At 62.0% G+C, this 11,711-nt stretch overlaps 1 protein-coding gene across 1 annotated transcript in view; it reads right to left on the minus strand.

Moving 5' to 3' along the window:
* TNFAIP2 (TNF alpha induced protein 2) overlaps positions 1 to 3,962 on the minus strand; it is a 12,508-nt gene extending 8,546 nt beyond the window's left edge. The window contains exons 1-3 of the mRNA XM_049611974.1: positions 3,704 to 3,962; positions 447 to 813; positions 6 to 229 (exon numbers count right to left, since the gene is read on the minus strand). Coding sequence (XP_049467931.1) covers positions 6 to 229; positions 447 to 798 — 576 coding nt within the window. The 5' untranslated portion in view covers positions 799 to 813; positions 3,704 to 3,962. The remainder of the gene's footprint in view (positions 1 to 5; positions 230 to 446; positions 814 to 3,703) is intronic.
* Positions 3,963 to 11,711: the final 7,749 nt, after the last annotated feature.

Consider the following 11,711-nt stretch of genomic DNA (forward strand, 5'->3'; position numbering starts at 1 on the left):
AGCGCCTGGCGCAGCCGCTCGGGCGCCACGTCCAGCGGCCGCAGCAGCAGGCCGAGCACCTGGTGGCGCAGCAGCGCGTACAGCGCCTCCACCTTGCTCTGGCGCCGCACCAGCTCCTCCGCGCTCTCGCCGCCCGCCGCCGCCGCCGCCTGCAGCTCGCGCTCCAGCACCAGCAGCGGCCGCGCCGCCTCCAGCCGCCCGCGCTCCAGGTCCGCCTTGAGCTCCTCCGCTGCGGGGCCGGGGACACGCCGTCAGCGGGCGCCCGGGAGGGGGGGTCGCGCGCCCCGGCCCGGGCGGAAGCGGGTCGGCCTCCTCCCGGCGCGGCGGGGCCAAGCCCGTCTCTCCCGCGCTCGCGCCCCGCTCGCCGGGATGCGCCCCAGCCCTGCCCGGGGCGCCCCCGCCGGCTCCGATCCCGGGTACCCACGCCGCCCGGGGCCCCGGCCCACCTGTGGGCAGCGGGCCACTCGGCTCAGGCTGGGACTCGGGCTGGCCCTCTGGCTGTGCCGAGCTGGGCTGACCCTTCTTCTTCCTTCCTTTGGTGAAGACGCTGAACACGTTGGCCAGTCCTTTTGGCCTCTTCTTCTTCTTCTTCTTGGTAGCCTCTTCCTCATCCCTGTGCGGGGCTCCCTTGGCCTCCTGGGGTGGCACCAGGTCCTCAGAAGAGGCCTCCGACATGGAGGCCTCTGATTCCACCTCTGAGGCGGGGGGCAACTTCTGGGAGCTTGTGGGGAAGTCGGGAACCCCTGGGACAGTCTGCTGGCCGGGTAGGCCTTGGAAGAAGGTCATCATCTTCAGCATCACCCCGACTCGGGCCTGCAGATGGGCAACAGGCAAGGGGAGAGGGAAGGTAAGAGCGGCTGCAGCAGACAGGCCCCGGCACACATCCGCAGGGGCCGCCATGAGCCTGCTTGGCCTGTTTTCACCGCGTGACCTTCCGGGTCTGGTGATCCCGGCCCAGAGCGGCACGAACAATTCAGCTCCCTCCCCGGACACCAGTTTCTCAGCACCTATGGTTTCTCTTCCAGTACTGCCCAGTCCCTCCCGAGATCACCAGAGGCAGGGAGGAATCTGGGCGTGCCAGGTGTCCCAGGCAGAGGGGGCCTTCACTTCATTTCGGCGAATCCTCCTGGGCCAGGAGAAAGGACCGGAGGGTGCGAGTGCCATCCTGCATCCCGTGAGACCCCGGGAGAGGAGGCAGAGCCCGGGCTGCTGCGCCTCTGCACAGAGCAAGAACTGAGGTCCACAAGGGTCACGGCACCAGCGGCCGCTCCATCTTGCCTGGTTCTTCTTGTCTGTGTGGAGTCCCAGAGGGATGCTCTGAGCAGAAACATGGCTGCTGCTCCTGCTGGGACCATGAGGGGAGCAGAGCCCCACCCGCCATCCTGGCTTTGGGGCTCAGGTCTGGAAAGCGTAGCGCCCCTCAAACTTCCAGGGGTGGGAAGGGACCTCAGAGAGGCTTTCACACGCCAGCAGAGGCCAGGGGCCCGACGAGGCACCGAGCTATCTGAGGTCACCCAGCAACTCAGACCAGAAGCCAGGCTTCCTGGCTCTTGCTTTACCCCGCCGGTCCCAAATTCGGTGACATTGTCACCACAAAAGCCTCCACTTCCCACGCCCTCCCCAGGTGCCCATCCCTCCTCTTCCTCATTCCCTTAAAGGAGGGGATTTATTGTCCTCATCACACAGAACTGAATCGGGGAAATGTGCCTGCGGTCAACAGCCTGGGCCTGGAACTCAGATCACCTGGTGCTGCGTTCTCCTGCCTCCCTGTCCCCCACCGCCTCACAGGCTGCATTCAGAGAGGCAGGACCCCCTTGTGCCCAGCACCCCCCCCCCCCCCCCCCCCCCCAGCACCGTAACCATTATCAGAGCAAGGCCGGTGGAGGGGAACATGGCTGAGCCCAGGAGAGGGGAGCAATGCAGGGCTGGGAATGGGGAGCAGATAGGATCAGGCCTCCCTGATGACTGGGGCGATCCACCACCCTGGTGCCTGCCCCGCCACCCAAAAGCAAACACGACAAGTTGTGACTCATGGAACATGGTGACTTTGATTCACCTCTGCGGCAACTCTGCAAGGCAGATAGGATGATCCATCATCCAGGAGAAATTGAGGCAAGGAGGGAGATGCCTTGCCTCAAGCCCATAGCAGGCATGGATCAGGGCTGTCAGACCCTTTTCACAGCCCCTGCTACATCCCCACCAGCCCAACTACCCCCCACCCCCACATCCCTCCAGGGCCTCAGCACAAACCCCTGAATTTGGCCAGAGCCGCTTGGGGGGGCAGATGGCCTGAGTTTCTCCCAAGTGGCTTCACCAAGTGCCCTCAGCAGAGTCCAACACCGCTGGACCTCAGCTGTCTCCCTGTGCCATTTGGGCTGAGGGTTCCGCTCCAGGACCAAGCAGGGGGTGCTCCGGGGAGCCCCAAAGCCAAGGTGCAAGGCCGCCAGGCTCTCCCGCCCTTCCCACCCACTGCCCCAGCCCTCTCCCAATCTGTCCTGTTGTCACACTGCACACCCACAGGAGCTGGTCTGGCCAGCAGGCCGGGGCTACTGGGCACCACCCTGAGTGGCCAGGCCCCACTTCTGCCCTCCCTTCCTTGTCCCACACCTCCTCGGTCCCCACACATGCTAGGCTCTATCTGACCTCCAGACCTGGCTCCTGCGGGTCCCCACACGACATCGCTGCCTCCTTGCCTCTATGACACAAAATCTTTCTCACACCTTGAGAAAGCAGCAGCCCCCTTGGCTCGGTCCCGGGACTTGATTTTCAGAGGCGGCTGGTGCAGTGGAAAGTTAATGGGCTAGGGGATCAGCTGCACCACTCACTAGCATGTGGGCAATAACTCCCTTCCTTCATCGGCCTCAGTTTCCCCATCTGTGAAATGAAGATGACGACCCCCACCTCACAGGGCTGCTGAAGGAAGTGGCAAAACCCCACCGCCATGTGCTGGCCCCCAGCCAGCCTTTGTAAGGAAGGGGAGGTTGTCGTGTGTCCCCTTGTCTGTCAAGCCAACCTCAGCATTGGGGTAGAGCGGAGGAGGGCAGGAAAGGCGTCCCTTCAAGCCTGGGCTCTAGGCTAGGCACGCTGACACAAGGGACCGGCTCAGTCATATCATGTGACCACAGCCTGTGGCCCAGCAGCACCCTCCCCCCCCACCCCATCCCGGCCTCCCAGCTTCTTCTCAGGCACCGCACACCCCTTTACCTCCTTTCTGGGTCAGGGCTGAGGCCCACAGTTTCTCACAGCCTCTGTCCCTGGCTCCTCTGTCCTGGCCCAGAGACGGAGGGCACAGCCATCCCCCCAAGTGAGGACACCCAGACCCAGGCAGGCAGAGTGACTTGGCCTAGGTCACACAAGCCAGCCAGCCCCACCGCCTTCAGCCTCCCTACTGCAGAAGGACCAGAGACCCCTGCGCCTTGCCCCCACACTCCTCCCCCCTGCCTCTTGCAGGACGGAGCTCTTGGCTGGGGGCACCAAATCCGGGCCCCCTGCACCCTGACGCGCCGCCGCTCAGCGCAGGGGCCTCAGTTTCCCTATAAGTGGGGCCGCCGGAGGCCTGGGGCCCTCGGAGCCTTCTGCCCCCTCGGTCCGCACGTGCCCAGGCCGCTCCGTCGGGGGATCGGCCGGGAACCCGGGGCGGAGGCGGGCGGGCAGCCGCGCGGAGCGGCGGGGGACAGACGCTGCGCGGGTGGAGGTCACTTACTGTGTCCGGGCCGGGCCGCCGCTGTCCCCGCAGAGCCCGGCGCCGCCTGAAATAGTCGCAGACCCCGCCCCCGCCCCCGCCCGCCCTCCTGCCCCGCCCGCGGCAGGCGCGGAAACCCCGCGGGCGGGGGCCGGGCCCGAGTGTCCCCGAGTCCCGAGTCGCGCGCGCCCCGCCGAGGGGAGTGGGGGCGGCACTGCTTGGCACCAGCCCGGGCGGGGTGGTGGGGCTGGCCGGGCGTCGCCGCGGCTTGGGGGCGCGGGAACCGCACCCTGGGCGGACGGGGACCCGCCAGGCGCTGGCATTGTCCGACCACGGCTTCTGATTGGCCGGCTGGAAGGGGCTCGGGACCTCTGTCCCGCGTCACAGAGCCAGCACCCGCCCCGGCTCCCGAGCTCTCTCCCCGCGGGGTCCCGGGGACCGTCCCACCCTGACTCCCTGGGCCGCGCGAGGGTTGCCCCCTCTGGGGCGTCCCCGCTCCGGGTATCCGGGAGGCAGCGGGGCGGCGCTGCTGGAGGAGGCGGGGAGGGGAAGGGGGCCGCAGGGCTGGCCAGCTACTGACACAGCGCACCGTGCTGGGGGCTTGGCATCCGCTCGTTCACAAGCCTGGCTCGAAAGGGGGTAACGGCTCAGAAAGGTGACGTGACCTCCGAGTCGCCCGAGGTTGCACACCGTGCTGCCGGACTCCCGCGGGGGCACTTTCCCTTTCTGGGATTGGGGTGGGGCCGGGACGTCTTCCGAGGCACCAGGCCCAGACCCCTGCAGCTCAGGCTTGATCCTCACGCAGTGCAGCCTTGTCCTTACCGGCCTTGGGCAGGGCAGGCCCCTTTCTGGGCCTCAGTTTCCTCACCAAACCCAGTTTCTCCCTCTCTCTGGGTCTGGGGGAGCGGGGGGGGGGGGGGGGGGGGGGGGGGCGTTGCTGGTGAAGAGCAACCATTAGCGCCTCACCCCCTTCCCCATTTCTTGTTTTAGGAATTCTTGCCTTCTGGAAAGAGTGGTGTCATTGAGGAATTCCCCAGCTGGGCACCGGCTTCCCTTTTACTTCTTGCTAGAGCCTCTGCCCCTTCCAACCTTTTGTTTGCCTCTGCCCTTGGTCTCTCTCCCCCAATGTGTGGATTCCTGCTCCCCGTACCAGCTGGGCAAAGATCTCTGAGGTCAGGGAGTAGGTGGGGTAGAGGGGAGCTGGGGGTGCCCTTTGCACTAAGAACTTCCTCTTCCTCCTTGGGAGTGGTGGTCAAGTACCAGGCTTGGGCTTGGCTATAGATCCTGTCCCTGGGGGGCACTTGTGGGGGGACCTCAGGAAATGGCAGTAAGACGGATTCCACACTCTCTTTCCCTAAGTCCCTGGTTGGGGGGGGGGGGAGGCGGTGACCATTGCAGAGGAGCCAACAGAGCCACAGTGCCCCGGGGCTGGGAGGGTCATTCCATTTCCTCCCTAGTGAACAGACTGTGGGGATGAAAGGCCACTCCCCCAAGTTCATCCAGCCAGACAGGGGCCAGGAGGGTGGGAGCCAAGGGGTCCTGGCTCATTGCCTCCTGTGGCCACATTGTGCAATCCCCACACTTTCCTGCCAGCCCTCCTCTCCTCTCCTCTCCCCAAACAGATTGGGAAATCACTGGAGAATCTGAAGTTTTCTGGGTCATTGTGGGTGTGTGTCCGGGGGAGGGGGTTGTCAGGCCCACACACCCCACCACCCATCAGAGCCCCAGATCCTGATCAGCAGAGACAGGACGGACACTTCACAGGGCAGGTGCTGGGCGGCCAACTTCATCCCTGGATGCCCAGGCTGCCCGGGCTCCCTCTCCATGGCCTCACCCTGGGCAGCAGCCAAGAGTTGGGAAAAGTTGCCTTCTCCTTTGTGGTCGTACCACTCACTTCCCCTTTCCCTGAGTTGAGATAGGAGGTCAAGTGCTTCCTACACGGAGCCCCCAACACAAGGGAAATCCTCTGAAAACAGGGCTGCATAGACGGCCAGGGGACGACAGCCAGTGGGGCAGGTGCTGCTTTTATCCCGTCTGGAGAGATGAGGAAACCTCCCCAAGAGGCCAGACACTTCCAGAGAAGGCCAGCCAAGGATTCCACCCTCAGCAGGAAATGAGCATCAGATGCCGGTTGGGGGTGTTCCTGCCAGCTGCTGTCCCAGTGGCCACCTCCCTGAGGGATGGGTAGGGGAGAGCAGGCCAGCTCCACCCGGAAGAGAGGGGTGGACAGCAGGCAGAGCAGAGTGGCATCAGACCCCTCCAGCCTAGCCCGGAAGTCAAGTGTATCAGCTCCCGGCCAGCAGTAGCGGTCAGCTCCTCACCGGCAGCCCAGGGCTCAGAAGCCCAGGACAAAGTGAGTCGGCCTCCCTTCCCTCTGCTCAGAAATGACAGCTGGTTGGTTTTTAAAGTTGTGATGAAGTACACATAACGTAATTTCCCATTTTGACCATCTTAAGTATACGGTTCGGTGGTGTGTACATTATTATGCAATATTATTATTACTTCACCACCATCCCTCTCCAGAACATTTTTCACCTTGCAAGAATGAAATTCTGTACTTATTAAACGTTAACTCCCCGTTTCTTCTTCCCCGAGCCCCTGGCAACCACTGTTCCATTTTCTCTTTGTAAACTGGACTATTCCAAGCACCTCATAGAAGCGGAATCATAACAGCATTACTCCTTTTGTAACTGGCTTATGTCACTCAGCACGATGCCCCCAAGGGTCACCCGTGTTGTAGCTGAGTCAGACTCTCCTTCCTTTTTCCAACTGAATATTTCATTGTTTATGCAACACGGCCTGTCAGTGGACGCTTGGATTGCTGCTACCCTGTGGCCGTCGTGAGTGACGCTGCTTTGAACGTGGGTGTGCAAATACCTGTTTGAGACCCTGCTTTCAATTCTGAGGGTGGTCAGTTGACGTGTGTTGGCCTCCACAGGTGCCGAGCTCTGTTCTAAGTGCTTTACGCGCATTAGCAGACACTCCTTCATTACCCCGTTTTCACAGACGAGGGAAACAGAGGCACAGATAGGTCCAGTCATGTGCAGAAGGAGGGTGCAGCGTGGAGCAAGGGTCAGCAGGTGCAAAGGCCCAGGGAGGGGATCGCGCAGGAATGAAGGGCTGGGCTTCACTGGGAAGACCGGCCAAAGTGCCTCCGTCGCAAGGGCAGTGTTGACCGTGTGGTGGACTCCCCAGGACTGGGTGTCTAGGGCATTCCAGGATGTCACTGAGCCCTTCCCCCATGGCACAGGCCACTTCCTTTTGCGAGACGACTATGCATTTACCACCGCCCTAAACCAGCTCTCCAGTCCCACTTCTCCCTGTCCGTCCCCGACCTGGGACCCTTCCCTCATCCTGGGGACGCCCCACTCACCAACGGCACTGGGCAGAGCCATTGTATCCCCTGTTGACAGATGAGGAAACTGAGTCTCAGAGTGTAAGTGGACACAGAGTTTGAGGCCTTGAGGCTGTGGTCCCTGCTGCCACTGACCTTTCCCAAAAGGGGAAGTCACTTGTTCAAGGGTATCTGAAGTTGCACCAGACCTCAGCTGGAGTCTGCTGACCTCCCCAGGGACCACGGGACGGCCAGGACAGCTGACCGGGAACCTCCCTCACAGGGCATGCCCGCCCTCGCGCGCGCTCACCAGGCCAAATGTTTACCAATAGATAGTGCCCCTCCCATCACCCATGAAGCCTCTCCCCTCCCCCCTCCCCCAGAGGAAGCCGGCAGCACAATCCCTTCAGCGTCTGCCTGATGGAGAAACTGAGGCAAGGGGAAATGGCTCCTGCAGCTGTTCCATGAGACTGGCCCACCTCAAGCCCAGCACTCTTCCAAGGAGTGCAGGGCAGTGCAAGTCAAGTTCAGCTCCTGTCTCTTCTGGCCTGGGGCTGCCCTGGGGCCCTTCTCCGAGTCCGTGGGATTTCCAGGAAAACGGCCAGGAGGCTTGCTCCCCCCAAAGGCCCCACCAATGGCAGAGGCCAGTCGCATGGCAGGGGCTCTCTGGGAATCCCAGCACCGCATGGGCCTGGCCAGGCGGGGACGACAGGGATGCTTCCCCGCAGCCTCTCAGGGCCTGGGTGCTGAGAACCCCCCCCTCATCCGACAGGGCACCGGAAGCTGCGAGCTTCTGGATTTTGCAGAAGGAAGGCATGATGATGGGGATTTGGGCGCGAAGACCACCTGGCCCCTGGGGAGCTGCGTCGCTCACATCTGTATTTTCAGACACGTGGCTCCACCCCTCAGGCCTCAGTCTTCCCTCCTGGAAGTGGAGGGGACACACGCTCAGGAGGTTGCCAGGAAAGGCTTACGAGAGACGTGCGTGCAAAGAGCAGTAACGCTCCTCTTGGTGAGTGCAAGCCACAAGCCAGGCTCTCATCCAGCACCATATTTGCGTTTTCTCATGCAACGCTTCCAATTTTACACCAGGAGATGGAACCCAGAGAGGGAGAGTAACTTGCTCAATGTCACACAGCCAAGAAGGTGCAGAGCCGGGGTCCCAGCCCGGGGTGTCTGAATCCAGAAGCTGACTCTTACCGCTGCCCCGAATCCACAGGAAGGGGGGAAGCCGTAAATCGCGGAGCACAGCCAGGCAGGCACCCAGTGGGTGCCCCAGAAACCGCGGGGCTTTTCATGACATTCCTCTTTTCCAACATCCTGAGATTCCATGATTTGAGGATTCTGGCAATCTGACGGCGTTAGGTTCTTCATCACTTGCTCTGTTTACAGGACTGCCCGCGTCCCCAACCGCCTCCAGCAAGAGGTCTCAGGGATGCCTGACGTTTCGTTATTCACGTATATTCCTCGGATGAGCATCGCTTTTTACAAAGGCCAGTATCCTGTGAGGACCCCCTGGTTGCTTCTGGGGAAGGATATAGGGGATGGGAATATGGAGACATCTCACCTCATAACCTTTTTGTACGTTTACAATTCTGAGCTATGTGGGGGCGCCTGGGTGGCTCACTCAGTTAAGCATCTGACTCTTGATTGAAATCAAGATCATATCTCACAGTTTGTGAGTTCGAGCCCCGCGTCAGGCTTTGTGTGGACAGCACCGAGCCTGCTTGGGGTTCTCTCTCTCCCTCTCTCTCTCAAAATCAGTAAGTAAACATTAACAAAAATTCTGAGCTGTGTGATTGTGTCACTATCCAAAATATTATGAGAGTTAAAAATGAAAACATTTCACAAATAAATGTTAAAGGCCACTAACAGGTGGGGAGCTATACTGTGCAGAGTAGGGGAATCTCGAGAGGAGGAAAGTCTTTGCAATGGACCAGTCCAGGCCCCACGGGCCCCAGGAGAGGAGTGGACCCAGGGGTGGGCTTGACTTGTCTGGGGTTTAGTCCCCTCGAACCATTTCACCAGAGGAGGGCCTGGGGTGGGGCGGGGCGGGGGGGGGGGGACGGGCTGAGACCCTGGCAGCACTTGCCCAGGGGAGCTCCCGGCACCGGGCACATCTCTCCCACAAGAGGGCCTGCACTGCCACCAGGGGGGCCTGGTCCTCCCAGACCCAGGCCTCTGTGGAGCTGGCCCTCATCAGCAGCATTCCTTACAGGCCCCTCAGCACCCAGTGCTCCACAGCCAGCAGGGGAAGGGCGGGCCCTGACCGGGAGAAGGGCCCCTCTGGCCTGCTGGAGTTCCCAAAGGGACTTGGTGGCAGCAAAGGAAGGAAGTGACAATGCGGCTGGAGGGTGACTCTGGGAACACTGCAGCCTCCTCTCCCCTCCCCTGAAGGGGTGGGGGCCCCGTAAGGACGGCCTGCTGGCCGATGAGGGTGCCGCCCTATGTACGGGGGCTCCATGTGGTCAGGGGCCAGGAAGGAAGGGGCTGGGGTCACCAGGCAAGCAAGGAAGAGAGAGAGAGGCTGTACGGGAACAGAGGCGACACACTGTCATTCACAGCGTGCCGGGATCTGAGGACAGTCTCATCTACTCCCGCCCTCCCTCACCTATGGGGTGCTGCAGATGAGGGGACAGAGCCTCAGGGAGGAGATGGCCCCGGGTTACCAGCGAGGAGGGCAGAGCCGAGACCCGAAAACACTGCTGCCTGGTATGGCCCCGTGGGCTTGTACGGCACAACACTCTCCAGGGGAGCTGGGCCCAGCCACGAGTCCCAGCAGGGAGAGGAGCCCACAGAAGGCACGAATCCGAGGCTGAGCTAGGGCGAGGCTCCTAGGTGACACTCCAGTCCCCGTCTGTCACCCCAGGATTGTCCTGGGGCTAGCAGGACTCTCAGGCTGTGGCTCACCATGTCCTGGGACCTGGGCACTCTGCCTTGGGCAGGGTGGCCCTCCGCATATTCTCACTGCCCTCCTCAGGTTGGGCTGGGGTCCCCAAAACTTCTCAGAGCGAGCCTTGTTTCAAGAGCCCGCAGGCTCGGGGCCAGAGGCCAGAAGCAACCCCCAAGCCAGGAAGGAACCCCAAGAAACGTGAGCATTAAAGGAAGCCAAGCTGAGCTGGAGAGGAAAGAGAAGGGAGCTGTGCAGGAGAAAGAGGGTGGCCAGACAGGGATGGAACCAGGGATCAGCTGGGAGGGCCCAGGACCCGAGTTCTAGGGGCAGATCGGATGTCCTGCTCCACCTGGGGAGTGCAGACACGGGGCAAGGCCCCTCCGTCCCCAGGCACATTCCAGGAACACCCATGCGCACATGCTTCCTTGTCAGCCAGACAACCTGGCCTACAAGTCCGGAAGCTGCCCTCTGAGGGCCAGCCCCTCCCCCACACTTGGCCCGGACAACAGGATGGCCAACGAAATACTCCAGGCTCTCCGCAAGGCCTCATAAAACCTGGTGGGATGGGAGAGCCAGGGGGTCTGAGGCAGAATGGTCAATGGCCAGAGTCCGGTGCCCCTGGCCTGGCCCACCTCTGGGCCCCACCGTCCTGACCACAGCCTCGGAGGAGCTGCTGTCCAGCCTCCTGTGCACCTCAGCTTGGCCTCGGGAAGCCAGCCCCTGCCTCCAGGCACTGCTGGGCTCACAGGAACACACACGAGGCACACATACCCGCCTGGGCATGAAGGTTCCTGCCAGGAAAATCTGATTTCCTGTCTCCAGGCCCAGACACACTCCGGAAGATGGCCCTGGGTCTCAGCCTGAATCCTTTCCACTGCAACAGGATGCTCCTGTCAGCGAGGGGCTCCCCCACTTTGGCACCTCCTCCCAGCCTCCTCCTGGGCGCCTTCCCCACTCACCGACCCCACCGGCCTCAGGCTTCGCTATCACTCAGAGGCCCCCACTCCTGCACCAGGGCCTTTTTAAGTTTTGCTTGCAGACCATGGCCCGGCCAGGCCCTGGGGATGGGATTACAAGAGAGCCAGGGATCTGGTTTTCTGGCTGGCTCGTATGTAACCCTTCCCAGCCTGGGGGGCACAGACAGCACCCCCATTTCACAGCTAGGAAAACAGAGGCATGGAGAAGTAAAGGAATGTGCCTACGGTCTCACGATGGGAAAGTGGCAGGGCTGGGACTGCACCCTTCCCCACCTCTGCAGCCTGCCTTGGGAACCCAGCCCCAGGGCTCTCACCCTAGCCTGGGGCTCAGGGGAGCGGGGGGGAGGGGCAGGCGTGTTAGGGCTGGGGTCAGGGCAGGCAGGGGCTGCCGGTGGGGGGGCAGTTTCCGTGAGGAGACTGGGGCTCAAACATGGGGTATGGGCTCCCTAGGGAGAACCCGGCCAGGACCAAATCAAACCTTCTATGCCCCACCCCACCCAGCCTTGGACTCACCCAGGCCACTGATGGCTACTGAGGTCAAATGTGGAGTCTGGCTGGCCTGTCAGTCCCTGCCCTTCCTGGGGAAGGAGGTACCCCTCTGATACCTCCCTTCCTCCTGACTGTGAGGGTCTCAGGCTACCTGTGCTGGGGCCTGATGTGAAGCAACCTCTACCCTCTGCTGGCCTCATGTGAAGCAACCTCTACCCTCTACTGGCCTCAGTTTCCCCACAAAGGAAAGACACAGGACTGCTCGTCAGTGTCGACACTGGAACACACTGTCCCCATCCTTAGCCTGGAGCCCGGGAGCCCCAACCACTCCTGATC

This window comes from Panthera uncia (genome assembly GCF_023721935.1).
Source record: "Panthera uncia isolate 11264 chromosome B3 unlocalized genomic scaffold, Puncia_PCG_1.0 HiC_scaffold_1, whole genome shotgun sequence".
In the NCBI taxonomy this organism is placed as follows: Eukaryota; Metazoa; Chordata; class Mammalia; order Carnivora; family Felidae; genus Panthera; species Panthera uncia.